Raw genomic sequence first — 19,134 nt, 5'->3', positions numbered from 1 at the left:
CATGGCAGGAAAAAAACCCTTCTTTCAAGTCTGTCTTTCCTCTCTGGAGTGGATTTACAGAGGATTAAGGTGGGGATGAGTTCCCTTCCTCTCCCCACTACATTAGCTTCTGCAAACAGCAGCAGATTCTCTTTTCCATGTCCTGTGGTCGTGTTTTTACAGTCACATAGCACTCTAGTTTGCAACTGGATTTTTTTCTGGTTTCTTGTTCTTCTGAATTGCATTTACAAAGGCCTTTCTTGAAAGGTATTTTCTCTGGCTTCAGCTCTTGGGCTCTCAGTAGAATAGAGTGGACTCGTGTAAAAAGAAGGGACTTAACCTACCAGCTGGCCTTTGTCTGTCTTCACCAAACTAGATTTGGCATTTGCTAAAAGTTTTTGTGTCCTAGGAGGATTCACAAGAGGGATATCATCTAGAGAAATTCTGAAAGAGAAGGAGTTCTGCATTGTCTATTGCTCAGCAATGCCAAGAGAGGCAAATAACAGTGGGGAACCCGCTCATCCAGGCTCTTCAATTAGCATGCTGATCCAGCACCACTGTTTTGTTGTGCTTCATCAACATGCAGATCACATCTTACCTTCCCCTAAAGCATCAGCGGAGCTCAAAGAAAATTATTAAAAACACCTTGTATGAGATGAAAGTTCTGATTAGGTTTTTTGTTTCAGGTGCGAAACCTGCTCCTGGGATCTGCTTTGAGAGAGTCAATTCTGCAGGGGATCCTTACGGCAACTGTGGCAAAGACTCCAAAAGCTCCTTTGCTAAATGTGAACCCAGGTAGGGTCTCCCCCCACAAAGACAGGTGGTGGGAGAGGGCTTTATAACATTAAAAATTATTTAACTAATCTTCGGCTTTGTTTATTTCCTTCAGAGATGCTAAATGTGGAAAAATCCAGTGTCAAGGAGGAGCAAATCGACCTGTAATTGGTACCAATGCTGTTTCCATAGAAACTAATATCCCACTTCAGGAAGGTGGCAAGATTCTGTGTCGTGGTACCCACGTGTATTTGGGGGATGATATGCCCGATCCTGGTCTTGTGCTGTCAGGAACCAAGTGTGAAGATGGAAAAGTAAGGTTCTGAAATGCTCCCAAACAAGGAGAACATCACTACCCTCATGTTGCCAAATATTTAGTACTAAACTGACTGGGTTTTGCTTTAGGATATTTTTTTTTCCATAAAATAATTGTTTTTCATGCTCACACTGAGTCATATTTTTACTCCCTTCTTCTGTTGGCCACTATTCTGGATTTCAGATTTGCAAATGCAAGAAAAGTTGCTTAAGTTTATTACTGATTTTTTTGAGGGCAGCCCCCAGTTTCTGTCCGTGTAGGGTAGGGGTTTTCTGCAAAGTAAGTACAGCAAAATACATTACAGGATTGTGAATGAGTTTCTGAGTTCAGTGTATTCACTTTCCCAGTGTCTATGGCATTGCAAAATTGTCGTTAACTTCATTTTAGATTTCAAAATGTGTTATATCTGCTGATTATGGCTCCCTCCCTCTCTTTTTTTCTTGCAGGAAAAGCTCTCTTTGTATGCACTATTAGAAAAGTAGAAACCCATTGACACTTGGCCACCAAAGCTAATTTTGCAATCATATTTTGCAAACTTTTTGGATTATCCAATGTAAATATAGTCCAAATTTCATATGGCTGTCCCATTCTTAGATTTTCTTTTGTGAGAAAAGGAACAGAGAAAGGTGGGAGACAGCCATAAGTTTACAGGGGGGAGCAATGGAAAAAAACCCAAAACCTACTGAAATGAAGAGGGTGTTCATACCCTCGGTGGATTACTTGTAATAGGGGGAAAGAAAGTGCTTTGGTAATTTGTGGTGAATTCAAATAAGCCTCTCTGTTTCTGAATGCTTTTGAGTTCTGCTGGATTATCACACTGCACTGGGAACAGGTTTAAAATATGTCCCTAGTGAAACCACAGCTCTGTTACAGGAAAACAACCCTTACAACATTTCTAAGTCAATCTGTTATAAAATGTCTTTTCAAAGAAAATTCAATGCTGGGAAAGCACCCCATTATGTTTTACTAATGAGTATTTAATCTTTCTAATCTATCTAATCATACACATACACTCTATAGAATACACAGGCTAATACTTATGAAATTGTATGTTTTACTTTGAGGACATTAGTGCATTTGTATTATGGATTAAGAATATGAATTTAAATATTCTTGAGTTTTCTAAGCTGAAGATACACAATTTGAAATGCAGCCATTTTAATGTGATCAGAATTCTGTGAGCTACTGCACTATGAATATTTGAATTGTGAATGCTGCTGTAATCAGACCATATTCTCTACATGCGTGCATGTTGATGCCAATTCACTCTAATTTCCTTCCCATTTTTCCTTCTCCCCAGGGGATAAGTGCCCTGATTAAGCATCCCTGTCGTCTCCTTCAACACTATTCCCTGCTTAATGCTAATTATTGTGACTGACTTTTAGTACTACTGAACTGAACTGCAGTTAAACATGGGCAAAATTGTGCAGTGATTTTTTTTTTATTTTTTGGTCAACATAGCATAGCAACAGTTATTCCATACCTGATTTCTTCTTTTTCTTCAATTTTGGGTAGGATAAATTCTCATTACTGACATCTTCATCAGTCATTTGATTGCTTGATGGTATTATTAGATGGTACTAATCTTGCTTTACCTCAATTTTCAGCAATATTGGCAGAGTAAAGCTTGCCTATAATGGACAATTTTAAAAATTGAGTTTTATTACTTTGCATATGTCATTTGTTTACTTCCATTTCCTATAAGTTTATTATTGCACTTTTAATATTGTTGGTTTATATTTGACACCAAAAAAAAAGGTTTAGCTCCTTTTAATATTGTTGGTTTATATTTGACACCCAAAAAAATGTTTAGCTTGCGTGCATGTTGATGCCAATTCACTCTAATTTCCTTCCCATTTTTCCTTCTCCCCAGGGGATAAGTGCCCTGATTAAGCATCCCTGTCGTCTCCTTCAACACTATTCCCTGCTTAATGCTAATTATTGTGACTGACTTTTAGTACTACTGAACTGAACTGCAGTTAAACATGGGCAAAATTGTGCAGTGATTTTTTTTTTATTTTTTGGTCAACATAGCATAGCAACAGTTATTCCATACCTGATTTCTTCTTTTTCTTCAATTTTGGGTAGGATAAATTCTCATTACTGACATCTTCATCAGTCATTTGATTGCTTGATGGTATTATTAGATGGTACTAATCTTGCTTTACCTCAATTTTCAGCAATATTGGCAGAGTAAAGCTTGCCTATAATGGACAATTTTAAAAATTGAGTTTTATTACTTTGCATATGTCATTTGTTTACTTCCATTTCCTATAAGTTTATTATTGCACTTTTAATATTGTTGGTTTATATTTGACACCAAAAAAAAAGGTTTAGCTCGGGAAAACTCCTAGAGAGGTCTCAGTTTTGCTGAAGACCAGTGATAAGCCCACATATATCAGTGCCCTCAGCTAAATATTCTGGCTGTCCTGGGCCCAAGTTCTGTACTAGCAGGGATAAGTATTGCACTATTGATATAAACAGAATTATGCTAATTTACACCGAGGGGAGGATCTGAACCTTTCCTTCAGGAACCACCTGCTGCTGTGAAGACACAAACGCAGCCAGATCAGATACATGAAAGAATCTTGCTCAACGCATCCCCACTCCTGACAAAATGCCAAATACTGTTTTTTTTTTTTTTAAATTGGCTTAAAAAAACCAAAGCCCCAGCAGCTCACCACGAGTTCCACTTCAGTGAAACTCTGAGTGTTTATTTACACAAGCTCAGCACATCAACCAAATAGCAAATTCAGGATTGGCCAGGATGCTGATTGAGAGCAGTGTTCAGCTTCCACAGGGTCAGACCTAGAAGACTTACAAAGGCACAATAATAAGAAGAAAACATCTAATTCTGGTGTCCTTATCTTTTTGTCAATGTAAAGTTGTCAATGCAGCATGTGTATTGGGAGATCTTTCACTGCTAAAAGAACCATTGATGGATGAGGAGAGGTAGAGAGCTGGAGAGGGACATGATGCCTTGTGGGCACCAGCACTTCTGTCCCTATTAAAACTCCTTTTCTCTTATTTTGCAGATTTGCCTTAATCGCCGGTGCCAGAATACGAGTGTTTTTGGTGTACATAAATGTGCAACAAAGTGCCATGGACGTGGAGTAAGCATTATAGGAACACTTTTTTTACTATTAGTCAGTAAACACTGGACAAGAAATCATTTTATGTAATAGCTTTGGGATCCATGATTGTTTGTAATATATCAGTCAAAGTCACTGCAATACTTTTTTATTATGTATTTCCATTTTCAGTGTCCCTTATTTGAACTGCAAGCAATGAAATTATTTTTCTTTAACAAAGAAATATTTATCAGGTAGTAATTATCTTGTCCTTAATTAACAATCTGTGATAAAAAGGAGTATTGTGATCTTCAAAGCAATTGTAAGCCCAACCTTCCTTTGTGAAGAATTCCCATTAACATTTAAAAAAATACAGTTTCTATGTGGATACAGAGAAGTTAAAATGTGCATTTGAATTGAGATTCAAATGGAATAGCATTTCCAAAAGGATTAAAATAAAGTAAAACCATATTGATGAGTTTCATGGCATGAAAGTGGCGGAGGATGAAAAACTTGATGATATCAGTTAATAATATCAAAGTGTTTTGAAACCTAGCTTATATTATGAAAATGTTAATTATGTCAAGCTATGCCTTATTAACTTTGATTTGCTGATGATCTGTTTGTTTCTGTGAAAAGCTGTGGCAACCACACTGGAAGAGGCATAGGAAATTCTGTGTCCTCTCCTGAGAAAAAATAAGTTAAATCAAATTAAAATCCTATCATCCCCCATTTGAAAAAAAGTGCGGTGTTGATGATGCTGTGTTGTGCTGGAATGAGCATCAGCTTGGGCTGGCATCTTTGTGTGTGTACGATGGGGAACCTCTGGTGACTCCTAAGTAGTGAAAAATGACCTCGTGGAATTATAGATGGGAACTCCTGTAGCGCTTTAATTTAAAAAATAATGCTTAACAAATGATATTTTTAATTATCTTGCTGTCTCTGAAAAGTAAATCTTTTTTTTTTCTTTTTGCATTTTACATGACCATAGCCAGTGAATGATATTTTAATACTCTGCAGACACAGCCAGTACAGGCTTTCTGAAAGCCATCCAGCTGACCTTGCCAGAAAAAAATGCATATTTGCAATGTCCTATGAACTACCTCATATCTTACTCAGAAACTCATTTATTAATCTATTGTGTGGTTTCTCTGCGGTGATAGTAGATCAGAGTTAGCACAGAATTAAGGACCATATTGACAACTAGCCCTAAACCCAAAAATTTTCCTTAAAAATAATTTTGAGCAGCTACATGTGACTGTGCCAACTTTCTCCTCTGCAGTAAATTTTACCCCCATTCAGTTCATGTTTTCTGTCGATACAGCAGGGAGCTTTGGCCTCTGTATTAGTCACATCGTCACTGCTTGGGTGGCAGCAAAAGGAAATAAAAAGCAGCCCTTCTTTTGATGGGTGTTTGGGACTGTTGGACCACCTGCAGAAGAAGCCTTGAGTCTACTGGTCCCTTCTGCTCTGTGCAGTGGGAACAGGCTGGTGTTAATGATGGTAATGGCTTCAAACTAGAAGATGGTAGATTTAGATGAGATATTAGGAAGAAATTCTTTGCTGTGAGGGTGGTGAGAGCCTGGCCCAGGTCGCCCAGAGAAGCTGTGGCTGCCCCATCCCTGGAGGGGTTCAAGGCCAGGTTGGAGGGGGCTTGGAGCAACCTGGTCTGGTGGGAGGTGTCCCTGCCCAGGGCAGGGGGTTGGAACTGGATGGGCTTTAAGGTCCTTTCCAACTTAAACGATTCTATGATTCTATGATTCTGTTTCTTTGGAGCTCTCTTACTCTGCAGGGAGCATTTGGTACATCAAGTACCCTTAACCCAGATTAAAACCACTGAGGATCTGTATAGACAGTGCAGGTGTGGTATCAAAGGGAGGTCTCCCTCAGCTCCGATTCCAGTTTCACATGTTCTTCCCTCAACTGGTCCAGCTTAGAGCTGGGGGATCTGAGCAGTGGTGAAATCAGTATGCAGCCTAGAGCAAGCCCTTGATGGGGGCTTGACAAAGCTTTATGGCGTTAATAGCGTGGAGAGACTCTTGTTCCTGTGAGGGCAGAGAAAACAGAAGTTAGAAAGCAGATAATGTTGCTCCTGGAGGCAAAGAGAGAACAAGACTTAAGAGGTGTGTGATTATCCTTATATTATTGAAGTTGTCAGCTGGTGCAACTCAAACGATTACCTGCCAAATAAATAATGCTTTTTTAGCATCCCTATTATTCCACGGCATCCTGCATTTGGAGTTGCTCTACGCCCTCTTAGTTGTGCCAACAGGCAGATACCAGCAGCACATCCCTTTCCTTCTATAAGCTTTATTTCTTTTAGAATAATGCTTTTTTAGCATCCCTATTATTCCGTGGCTTCCTGCATTCAGAGTTGCTCTATGCCCTCTTAGTTGTGCCAACAAGTTGGAACCAGCAGCACATCCCTTTCCTTCTATAAGCTTTATTTCTTTTAGATGGGTCACTATCTGATTAGGAGGCCTTATCAGCCAGTGCTGCTCTCAGACGTACAGGGTAATCCTCTTCATGTTCAGTCATTTGTCTTGTTTTGCAGGTCTGCAACAATAAGAAGAACTGTCACTGTGAGGCTGACTGGGCCCCCCCCTATTGTGACAAGCCAGGGTTTGGTGGCAGCGTGGACAGCGGACCAATTAGGCAAGCAGGTTAGTAGTAATTCATGCCTTTACCTGCTGTTCCCATGATAAAGAGTGGAAATACAAAGTGTCCTCTTGTAAGCAACGAGCCAGATTGGGAAATAAGTCAGTAAATCAAATGGTTTAATCCAAACGCATTGGCACCAACTTGAAAATTTAGCGAAGCAAAACCAAAGCTGGAAGAGTCCATCAATTTTCTTGTGTAACTCAAGGCACAGTGGTCTTGGCAGGATCTTTTCCTTGCCTCTCCTTTCCTTTCTTGGTTTTTTTTAGGATACATAGTCAAGTTTAGTAGCTCACTGCATTAAGTAGGAAGTGGTATTGATTTAAGCCGAGGATTGGGAACTAACTCCCACTCTTGAGCTAATCCTGTTGCCATGGTAGATGAACGTTGCAGTACTCTTGGATTCACCTTGAGATACACCAAGCTCTGGTGTTCTCCACTCAGTGCATCAGGACACCTTATTGTACACATAACCTGCTTCTATAGCTGTGTGCCTAACTAAAAGTGGATATTGCAATGATTATGTATGCAAAAATTCTTGCATAATCAAAAATCAGAAATATATCTGATGTTGTGCTTCTATGGAGGATCTTTTGTTATTTTGGAAAATAGCAGATTCCTGACTATCTCAGATTAAAACTTTACTGGTGAGAGAGTGGTAGAGCACTGGAACAAGCTGTCCAGAGAGGTGGTGGAGTCTCCTTCTTTGGAAACATTCAAAACCCACCTAGACAAGTTCCTGTGCAACCTGCTCTAGGTAGACCCGCTCTGGCGGGGGGGTTGGACTAGATGATCTTCAGAGGTCCCTTCCAACTCCATACAATTCTATGAAAACTACATTTTATATATAGCTTCCACACATTTGCCAGAAGTTGCCCTCATGTATAACAGTAGTTGGAGACGTGCATTTTCTATAACTTGTATTTCAATTTCCCCTTGTTCAATCTGCAGAACATTGGCTATAGTGTCTTACTTCACCTTTGGCCAACCTCAGAAGGAATTATTTCTACACATTGTGAACTTTTATAGGATTTGATAATCATCACATGCCACTTTTCCCCAGAGTATTGTAACTGCAGTGACTTCCACAGGGATGTTTCTGATTTATGCCGGAGTAAGTGACAGGACAGGCAGTCTACTCCCAAATACGTATATAAACTAAATTTGCTGGAAAACTGATCTGCGTGTTTTCATATGAATAACACTATTCAAACCCAAAATAGATTGTATTCTCTACATGCCAGATCCTGCAGTGAATTGTAATACTGAATTTATGACATCATGGTCATTTCCATGACAAAGCTTCACATTATGATTTCACTGTTGAAAGATCTTTTTTTTTTAAATACCTACCAGTTGGTAAGACAGCAAAGAACCGTGCTCAGGCACTGAACAAGTGTGATTACTTGTGTGTTAAATGTTTTCTTTTAAGACTTGTCTAAAGAATTATAGTCGATTTTCAGCTTACCTGAAAACTAAGTATCTAGGGGAATTACAAAATATATTATAGTAATGTGCTGCACAGACAGCACTAACTAGAGAAGACAAATATAGGACTTCTTTGATAATTCTTGCATTTTGTGTTTTGGAAGCTAACTCTTCAATTTAACAGAAAATTGTTTTAACAATAGTTTAATACAGTGTGGTAGTTTCACTATTTTTCTCAAAAGACAGTGCTACATTCAGTCATACTGGGAATAAACAAATCTGGAAATTGCTAGAGTACGTAATTTTCTATCACTGACACTTGGATTGGAACATGAACAGTTGATGGGGTGGCTTGGATTATGAGCTGAGTAGTTTGCACACCTCTAAATCAAATTACAGAAGGATTAGCTCAATAAAATACTTTCACCTTAGTCAAACACAGCTGATAGTCTCATTAGTATTTAGTAACTGATTTTACCCAGCTGACTTAGAATAAACGTATGTTTGACACTCTGTATTTTTCTTACAAAGAAGCCTTAAATATTTAATTGTTAGGTAGAAATGTTAATTAATTTAAATTGCATAATCTTAGCTTATTAATTTTATTAATCTTTCAGAGGCAGGGAGGGATTTATTACTCTGCAGTGCTCTAAGGTAAAAAGTGTAGCGCTTCACGCCCCATCAAGCCCCACGTGGAGTTTGGTGGGTCAGTGCTGCTGACTGAGCATCCCAGTGAGCTCAGGCCAGTAGAGGAGAGCCAGCTGGCTGGAAATCAGTCAGGATAAAACCGAGACAGTGATGATAGGTTACCAGAGCAAAGATTAAAGCTGTTGCTCCTACTGCGGGTGGGTGCTTTTTTAGGTCAGCGGTCCCGAAGAATCACAACAGCCTCTCCCCCAGCCAATGACCGTATCACGTAGCCATAAGGATCAGAGCTGCTGCTTGCCTCCTCCTAAAAATAAGGCTTTCTCTCAGCTGCAAGTCATCTAGTCAGGGTTCACCTCACTGTTGTGCCTCGCTTAGGTCCCAGCAAGGTACTTAAAGCAGCTTAAAGCACTCTGAAAACTGGAACAAGTACAGAAGGCAGCAGCCCCTCACTAAGCAGAGCAGCCCTCGGAGAGCACATGATGCCGTCGCTGAAGGCTTTCCTTCGGCTCCTTGCTTGCCTCCAGATCCAACCTGACAGCCATCTGGGCTCAACCACAGTAGCCCAGATTTCAGGCTGTTTTCTCAGTGTTAAAGCACAACGAAACCCTTAAAATGTGGTTGGAAAGGAGTTAGGGTTATGGCTTGTGTTTGAGGGGCAGAATATTTAAAAGTTTGCACTTAGCTCCAGCCATGATTTAGGTTTTCCTGTCCCTTTTCTCTCCCTCTCAGCCTCTGTCTCCCTCCCACCCTGGCAGAAGGCAGCCCATGAAGAAGCTGCCAGTTGGCCTTGCTACGGGTGGGTGGCTGGATGAGGCCAACAGCTCATAGACCTTATGGCCCATGTGCAGGTGACAGCCTAAGCGGGACCTCAATATATGTACAGAGAGAGTACCATGAGATGTTCCTGTTTGGACCCAGATATCTGACTAGAATAGAAGAGTTCAGTTGGAAGGGACCTACAACGCTATATTTTAACCAATTTGTCCTCAATGTTAAAGAAATAACTTTAAAACTTCTACCCTGGTAGAAGTTAACCCAATGTGTTTTGTTGCAGATAATAAGAGTTTAACCGTAGGAGTGTTGATAACCATTCTGTGCCTTATCTGCGCTGGATCAATCATGTATCTGAAAAGGAAGACTTTAATGAGATGGTTGTTTACAAGTAAAAAGACAACAATAGAGAAACTAAGGTATGATCGGTTTTTCTAATTATACTCTAATAGATATTAGTAGAGAGTATCTGTCAGCGTTGCAGCTCTCATCTCAACATTCATCACAGAACAATGTGAATACGTTAGGAAAAAATATTCATCAAGTATTAACAGCAGTGCTTTTCCTGGTTTAGCTTAACTTTATCGATTGTCAGTAGATAACGTAGGTTTTGGGTTGACTCTATACCTCTTTTCTTTTGTGATAAAAAAATATAGAAGTGATGGAAGTATTGCCTTTATTTTCATTTGCTTGAGATAGTTTCATTACATTGCGTGGCCTTTTATCTAAAGTCAGTCGAGTGAGCTGAAACTTTCATATTCGAGGTCATTACTGTTTAAATGCTAGATTCATTAGAATAGTCTCTTGGGTGTTACAAAGCTGCATTTCCACAGATTGCAGAACCTAATTTAACAGACTGCTGGTTTCCAAAAAATCAATATTTATTTTTATTCTTGCAGGAGCACTAGACAATTTTTACTTTCCTTGTTTACTATAACAAGTCAGAAAGTCCTTGCAAAATCTCATTTTAAAAAGAGGCTACTGTTTAAAAAAGGTGCTATAAAGCAGAATGTTGTGTTCAGTAAGTATATGTTTGTGTTGCAGGTCTGTCGGTCCAGCGAGACCTTCCAGTTCATCTGAGCCTAATCATGTTCATACCACGTCTCTCAGCAAAAATCTCATCATGAAGCCACAAAATACAAACGTGCAAAAAGTGAGTCCCTAAATAGTATAAATAAAAAAGCAGGGGTGGGGGGTGTATGGAAACTCCCATATTATATATTTTGGATCTCATTTAAGTAACTTATTATAACACACTTATTACAGGATCTTAATTTCATGTAGAACTAAAAATATGTAAAATGGGGAGAAGACGGAGGCTTCAAAAGACTTTTATGGCTTCCAATTTTTAGACAGGAGGAGATGTTAAGTGGAGAAAAGAAATAGTTTAGTCTCCAGGACAGAGCCATTGGCGTTCACCAGAACACGACATCTGAACAGTGAAGGATTCCTGCTTGAGTAGGACTCTGGAAGCTGTTAATTGCTTCTCTGGTTGCAGAGGTGTTGAAGGCAGATGACAGCAGAGTAGAAGAGAAAAGGAAGTGTATAACATAGATTTACAGATTTATGTCAACTCTTGAAGCTTATAGCTCTTGGTTGGGGTTGTTTTTACAGAGAGATGGTCCAAGACGACCACTTCCATACCAGATCATTGACATCAGCAACCCCGTGAAGACACACGATTTGCCACAATTAAAAACGCCGCAGCGAGTGCTACCGCCCCTTCCCCAGCTGCCGTGTCACCAAGCTGTGCCTGAAAGACCCTTGCCAGCTCACCCTTCGCTGAGGTTTGCCCAGGTAACCATTGATTTTTCTTGTATTTAATATTTGCGTGTGAGTATCTGTACGTGGTAAAGAGGAACAAAGCGTTTTCTCATCTTTCATATCGGTCTTTTTATACGTTATTTCCTTTAGACTTTGTACAAGTTTAGAAATGCAGTGTAGATGTATCAGTTTGTGCCAACTGAGGCTGTGATACTAAAACTTAAGATCCTGAACCCTCTCTTCACCACTCAGAAGGCACAAGAGTAAAAACAAGCTTTGCATTATAGGCAAACACAGGCTCATTTGCCAGCTGCCCAACCGGAGGGGACAGCAAGGTGCCAAATGCAGTGATATAGTTTAGGAAGTCAACTTGCAGATGTCTTGTGCAAGAGCAAAAGGTACATTAGCTTGATGTGCTTCTCTTCTGCCAAGGGCTCTATGAATTGCATTTACTTTTTTTCCAGAACACAGACCCGAAAAGCAGACTTGAAATTACCCACACAATTTCCCGTAGACATAGCTTTCATTGCAATGTTTAAAGAGAGCTGGCAAACCCCTTTTTTTTCTTTTTTTTGTAATAAGCGACATCTCAAGGTGATATTCAGGGTAGATGAAGTTGTCTGTGCAGTTGTCTATATTAAATTGTCCCTTTTCTTGTCGCTGGCTTCTCTCTCTTAGTTGTATTTCTAGCGTGACGGTGTCTAAGCAAAGGAATCAGGCTCCCAGCTATTTCTGTTCAGTTGACATCATGCTATTCTGGATATAGTACAAGATTAAAATGAAGTGAATGTCATTATCACCGAGCTATCTTAAATGAGCATCCTATTGATTTGGATGCACATACTGCAAAAATCCATCCTCAAATAGCTGTGTCTTGAGTGACTGTGCCTGAACCTACTGGGATGTCCAAGGACAGAGCACCTTCTTCCTGCAGCAACCTCGTGAGCTGTCCTGAGACATGTTCCCAGTGATTTATAGGAGGATATGGCTGTGCAAAACACTCGCTGCACTGCGGTGCTTTGAAAAGGGGTTGTAAAAATAACACAAAAAGGGATGAGACACTGCTGAGCTGCCACGGCAGCGCGCCTATGTATTATGACAGCAGAAAAAGTGTGTCTAGGTTTAATTTTGTCTAAGTCTGAACACTGAATCACTCAGGTTAGACCAACTTTTATAGGTATTTAAGATTTTTCTTCTTCTCTTTTCTATCTTCCTAGTCATTTATTTTCCCTTTCAGGGGAACGGGAAATACTGATTCTTTCTAAAATCAATTACATAGGAAATCTGAAGTAGCATTGTTTTGTCTTTAGCCCTAATGGTTTCATTGTTTATTCTCTTACATTCCTTAAAACATTCTACATATTTCACAGTGGTCAAAGTTAAGATTTTAAGTAAAAGTGATTTTCTCTTTCTTAATCAACTGGTTCCATTAAAAAAGAAAAAAGAGAGAGAAAGAAATTTCTTCTATTTCTTCTTATCTGGCAACTTATAAGGTTACACTGTCTCCTGCTAGCAGAAGACAGATGGAGGAAAGGCTTTCCAAGAAAAAGTAACCATTTCTCATTCTGACAGTGCATCTGTATCTGCCCCAGCCTGTCATCGCACATCACAGCAGCCCCTTGCACCACCACAAATCACATTCCTAAGTGCCCTCCCCTTCAAATCCCACAGAAAGTGCAAGGTAGAACATGAGATCTCTACTACTGTCACTACCAAAGACTGACAGATCTGAAACTGCCAAAAAGCTTTTCAGTTTGGCAGATGGTTCCTTCATCAAGAAAAATATCGCTGTTTTCAATTTTCAGTTGCTGTGTGAAACGGAAGTAGGACAAACAGGGGATCAACTCAAGGCAACCTAGTAAATAAGCAAGAGTGACTTCTTGCAAAATGTCCATAACCTCAATTCAAGATTGTCAGAAATAGCTACTTTTTATATCCCAGAGACACAGAAAACACTGTATGGGAAGAAAATCTTCTCTTCTGAAATTAACAATTTTACTCCCCCAAAGCTTGGAAGAAGTAAATTAACTTGAGAATAGTTTGGGTCTAGTTTATATAGATATTACTTATTGTATTGCTTCCGCACTCTCTTGGAAGCTCATCCATCAGGTCATCAAGAGGAAGCACTTTAAAAATCATTGCTACATTCATAATCTCATCCAGATGCTCAGTACTGCAGTACAGTGCTGAAGGGTATCTGAACCTCTTCACTCTTTCTATGGCTTCACAGCTTGGGCTTGTCTCCTCATCAGAGATATATTTATAGCATCAATGCTGTTTCAACATAGAATTAGTTTGTTTAGGCATCAAAGATTATCTTAATGCTCAGCCATGAGAAGATGCTCACTGCACTGTTCTAGATCCACACGTGGATTAGGCATTCCAGCCAGCTTCCCCTGTAAAAATGGTGAAAAACAGAAAGGAAAGGGTATCATCAGGGTTCTGAACTTCTCAGAAAGCCCATCTTTCCCTGCTCCCAGGTGTTGCAGGTGGTGAAGGGACATAGGACACAGTTACTAAACACAAAGAAATAAACAAAGACATTTTTCCTCTTGTTTTGTTCATTCATCCTTACCAGATCTTAAGTTCTTCAGAGCTCTGTTTCTCCAGACTGACCTCTGTCTCTCCAGACTGCTGAGTCTGGATTCCTTCCTCTTCTTAATTACAGTACCTAAGCATCCTGCCAATTGATGAGTAAATAGAAATCATGCAATAACAATTAGGGACTGATCAAGCACACAGCTGAATACTCATGTGATCAGACTAATTCATGTGATTAATCATGTAAAAGTACTTGAGGGAAAAGGCCACTTCTGTGGAGGCAATCAAGGCAATAAAGGCTTTATGGTGTTCAAAGATGATTATTTGTTTGCTGTATTTATAATACTGATGGGTTTGCATTTGATACAAGGTTTTTTTTAAATGCTGTTACACTCAGGGTGATGATGTATATACTCACCCATGTAATAAACATCATGACTTCAAAAAACAATTATTATAGAAGTAACTTAAATTTATATTTACTGTTATTTAAAAAGTATCAGTTTCTTCTGTGATCTAATTTGTTACGAATTGGTATATTTTACTTTAAAACACATGTCAAGATTTCATTGTGTAAGAAATTTGGTGCACAACTTACCCTTTGGTTAAGTAATACTGATGGTAAGACTTCTCTTAATAGTTCAGGGTTCTGGATCTGTGTTATGGGAAGGATTATGTTTTGAAGAACTTTGCAGATGTTGAGTTAAGGTCTGTGACTTTCAACAGGATAGTGAGATTTGGCTACTACCATAAGATAAAACAAGAAGTTGTTTTTTTTTTTTTTAAGTTGCTATTTCTCATTCACTCAAGACCTAGTACATGTTATGTCAATAGCGAAAAAGAAAAGGGAAATTGTATACAGCTTTAAAATGTAGTTTGTGGTAAATTTCAGATGACTACATATGAGGTTTTCTGAAGCTCTATGTTTTCTTCTTTATCAAAATGCCTAGTGATAGTCAGATAGTCAGAAAACCTGCGTTTTCTTCCTGAAAGAGCAAACATTTGCCATGAAAAGTAAGAAAACAACAGAATGCTCAAAATAAATAATGAAAAGCTGTGCTTTATTCATGAGTAATTCGTGCATCTAATTGCTTGTAAGCTCTTGCTTCTTTTCAATCTACTTCACTAATGACAGTTGTGGCATACTAATAATAAAGAATTGCACAGAAGAAGCATGACTGTGCAGTTCAGATCGTAGAAGGATCTGAAGTGAGGTTTTGGATGTATTGGAGAGTTTTGTATGCCCCGAGCAAGTCCCTTAATCTATCCCAGTTCCTCCTAATGAAGACCACAAATAGACATGTTACCATGTTTGCAATGTTTCAAGGACCACACAGAAGAGACATTAGCTCATGCCTGACAGCAGATGACTTCTGTTCTTTATTAATGAATCATTTAATTCCACAGAATGAAAGCACAGCAGCATCTCTAAAAAAAAATTCTGCAGATGCTACTAATTCTGACTAGACTTGAGCAGTTTGTTTCTGTGGTCATCTGAATTTGCATTTTAAAGTTGCTTCTAGTATTTCCATCTTTTTGTAGAACTCCTTTTACAGTTTTATGTAGTCAATCTATGTTTTCTTCGTTTACCACCAATTAATCATCAACTCCAGTATAGATGCACCCAGTATTTCTACAGTAAAGAATCAAAAGAAACATAATTGTCAAAATATAGTGTTAAAACTTTGGTTTTAAATTTAAAACCCTGTTGATTAAAAATAAGTTTTGTCTTACTCATTAAATATCTGGTCATGACTACACTGAACTCGTCTTCAATTTAACGCAATTGTTGCTATGTTAAATACATTATGCTAGTGCCAAAGACTAATATGTTTTATTTTCTAATACGTTTATGTTTTATAATAGGAAACCCACAAACCGAACCCTCCTCGGAAGCCTCTTCCAGCAGACCCTCTGACCAAGGCGCGCTGTAACAGCAGAGGCCCAGCAGTGCCCCGACACACAAAAGCTCTGCCTCACATTGCTCCCATAAGGTTAGTTCTCATCAAAATGCCTTCATTATTAGCACTTTGTTCAATTATAGGTCTTAGGTGTCTTGAGAAACTATGCTCTGCTGTAACTATTGCTGAGAGCTACACAACAACCATTTTCTAGTGGTTTATATAAAATCACACAGTGTCAGTCTGATTCCCATTGGGTACAATTGCACCACATAAATATGAGAATATATGCTACATTTGAAGGTTGGGCTGTAAGCATCTGACTCTATGTTTACAAAAAATGCCCAATAAATACAATTCCTCTCAAAAAAAAGAAGGAGTTAATAAGCACCAATTTAAAAAAAAAATTCCTCCTCAGACCACCTGCAGAATTGGGCTGAGACCTGGATGCTGTTAAGATCAACCACCAATAACAGCAATTTTTCATTTACACATCTCACAATGGAACATTAATTTATATTATCTGAACATAATATCCAACACATTCAGAAAGCACACAAATTGTACATTCCAAAAGAAGATATTGAAAAAACATAACCTGGAAGTGAAATAACTACACCCAATGTTAATGGGTACAGTCACATGATAGTTTCTTACCCAAATTTTCTGCAGTTTCCTACAAATAAAAAGTGAGCTCCAAGGAAGATAAAAGTAGTATTTTAAGCTACAGGAAATTCACTAGTGAGGCACTTCACATTGCTCAAAAAAATTAAAAATAGAGTCAAGTAAGTTTCCTAATATTTCCAGCAAAAAGCATCTAGCAAGATACTCTGAAACTACTAATATCTTCTTGAAACCAACTGCTACTTTCCAACCTTAAGTAGCATTTTTTTGAACAGGTGCAAAATTGATGAGCACCCAAAGAAATAAAGAGTTTAAATAGCAACACCTGAAACATTGAGCTACCCTGTCCCACTGGCTGGCAGCAATTAAAATACAAACTGAAAGAACAAGAGTCACCTGGCACCATTAACTCTTCTTGATGAGACTTGTTTATATAGTAATGTAGAATAATAGAATGGTTTGAGTTGAAAGGACCTTAAAAACCAACAAGTTCCAACCCCTTGCCATGGGCAGGGACACCTCCCACCAGACCAGGTTGCTCAGATCTCTTCCCGGTATGAGAGTCTTCATGCCTCAAACATGATGCTGGCAGTGAGAAGTTTAATTTTTCTTAATTAATCTTTTCTTTCTTTCCAACAGACCTGCTCCTAAGCATCCACCACAGGTACCCAGGTCCAGCAACGCTGCTGAAGTGAAATGACTAGAAAATCGGACACCTTTATTTTAAAAAAGTGAAGACAGAAGTTTGCACTATCTTTAAACTCCAGCTGGAGTTCATTTTTATGACAATACTTAGAATTTTTAATGTTTAAAACAGCATTATTTTTAAGAATTCTGAGCTACTGCCTTTGGTGCTGTGCTGTGCTATGGTGCTCTGTATACTTGCTCAGGTACTTGTAAATTATTAATTTATGTTGAATATTTATTACAGTGCAGTGCACTGTAGTAGATATTTTTACCATAGCTGAGTTTTCCTAAAAAAGGAAGCCTTTTTTGTAATATTTCATTGAACTTGAATAATTCTGCTCTATTGGTCCTCTGTAGAGTTTTTAGTTTTGATCTATTCTTCAAGGAGTGCTGATACTCTTGGAAAAATCAAATGTATAAGCAACTCAATCTCAATGGTTCATAACAAACTTTTGAATAAATATGTCAGGGTTAAAAAAAAATCTCTTCTTGAACATGGTGAAACGCCCGATATCTGCACACAGATGTATTTAACCAAAGTATCACTCAGTGTTAGCAGTTGTACTGTAATTTCAGCTTTCACGTTACTGTTTGAAATCGTTGAGAAATCTGTGCTGAAAGAGGACATTCATTTTAGACAAGTTCTCTTACTGAAGAAGTACTGTATATCATGAAACTGTATTTTTTTTTTTTTAACCTCATTTTTCCTCAAAGGCAATATGGTTAGTACGTATTAAGGCAGATATCAGGCCTTCCAGTGTCATTACCTTGTTGATGCTTTGGTGATTAAATTCCACCTGTTCTGTGTCAGGCAGGACCATCTCACTGTGTTGCGTAGCTCTCCTGTTTAGACCAACACCACATCACATGCAGGGGCTGGGGGGAGCCAAAAAGCGTTACAAAGAACCACATTTTAAGAATCAACTATTATACTTATCTCTTTTGCCTCATTGCTCTGCTTATCAACTGTATTTTGCATATTTACTACTGTTTTGTATTTAACTTCTAAAATATTGTTCTGGGTTTCTGAATTTTCAAATCAAAACGTGTATTTTAATACATAGACTTTGGTTATCCTAAGAAGTGGCAAAAAAAATCATCTCTTTATTATGTGGTAGCATTACATCTGATCTCTTCTGTACCTTGGCAGTGGCACTGCTGAATACAGTTGTTTCAACTATGCTGTAATAAGAACTGTTTTCAAATATCAGTTGAAATAGGAGAAGGAACTATAACCTTATACAGGTTAGTTTCCTCATTGCTTGTACTTTTTGTTTCTTTAAGCAAAAATAAAAGCATTGATAGAAACTTGGATATCATTTCAGTAAGTGTAATTCTATTTAATTTTACCAGTTATTCCCCACTGTAGCAATACAGCTCTCATATTTATTGATTAAATAAGCCATAGCTTAGTTTGTTGCTGAATAGCAAAGTAAAAGCTTCACAAAAGCAGTTCACAAAACCATAGAATAGTGCAATGGTTTGAGTTGGAAGGGACCTTTGAGTGCATCCAGTTTCACCCCCCTGCCCTGGGCAGGGACACCTCCCACCAGCCCAGGTTGCTCAAAGCCCCCTCAACCTGGCCTTGAACCCCTCCAGGGATGGGGCAGCCACAGCGTCTCTGGGCAACCTGGGCCAGGCTCTCACCACCCTCACAGCAAAGAAGGTCTTCCTAATATCTCATCTAAATCTCCCCTCTTTCAGTTTAAAACTGTTACCCCTCGTCCTATGGCTCCCCCCCCCCGATCACAAGTCCCTCCCCATCTCTCCTGGAGCCCCTTTAGGGACTGGAAGGGGCTCTAAGGTCTCCCTGGAGCCTTCTCTTCTCCAGGCTGAACCCCTCCAACTCTCTTAGCCTGTCCTCCCAGCAGAGGGGCTCCAGCCCTTGGAGCATCTTGGTGGCCTCCTCTGGACCTGTGCCAACGGGTCCTTGCCCTTCTTGTGCTGAGGACTCCAGAGCTGGACACCAGAG

The 19,134-nt window shown here is 39.0% G+C and overlaps 1 protein-coding gene across 1 annotated transcript in view; it reads left to right on the top strand.

The window, feature by feature from the left end:
- The window catches only part of ADAM12 (ADAM metallopeptidase domain 12), a 192,371-nt gene extending 173,897 nt beyond the window's left edge, over window positions 1-18,474 (top strand). Inside the window, exons 16-24 of the mRNA XM_014945202.1 lie at window positions 666-774; window positions 869-1,067; window positions 4,105-4,182; window positions 6,695-6,803; window positions 9,929-10,064; window positions 10,690-10,798; window positions 11,260-11,442; window positions 15,817-15,944; window positions 17,115-18,474. Of these exons, the coding sequence (XP_014800688.1) occupies window positions 666-774; window positions 869-1,067; window positions 4,105-4,182; window positions 6,695-6,803; window positions 9,929-10,064; window positions 10,690-10,798; window positions 11,260-11,442; window positions 15,817-15,944; window positions 17,115-17,175 (1,112 nt within the window). The 3' untranslated portion in view covers window positions 17,176-18,474. The remainder of the gene's footprint in view (window positions 1-665; window positions 775-868; window positions 1,068-4,104; window positions 4,183-6,694; window positions 6,804-9,928; window positions 10,065-10,689; window positions 10,799-11,259; window positions 11,443-15,816; window positions 15,945-17,114) is intronic.
- The last annotated feature ends 660 nt before the right edge of the window (window positions 18,475-19,134 follow it).

The sequence above is a fragment of the Calidris pugnax genome, unplaced genomic scaffold (genome assembly GCF_001431845.1).
Source record: "Calidris pugnax isolate Ruff unplaced genomic scaffold, ASM143184v1 scaffold89, whole genome shotgun sequence".
In the NCBI taxonomy this organism is placed as follows: domain Eukaryota; kingdom Metazoa; phylum Chordata; class Aves; order Charadriiformes; family Scolopacidae; genus Calidris; species Calidris pugnax.
Note: the sequence above shows the minus strand (reverse complement) of the source record. Positions and strands in the feature narration are given on the sequence as shown.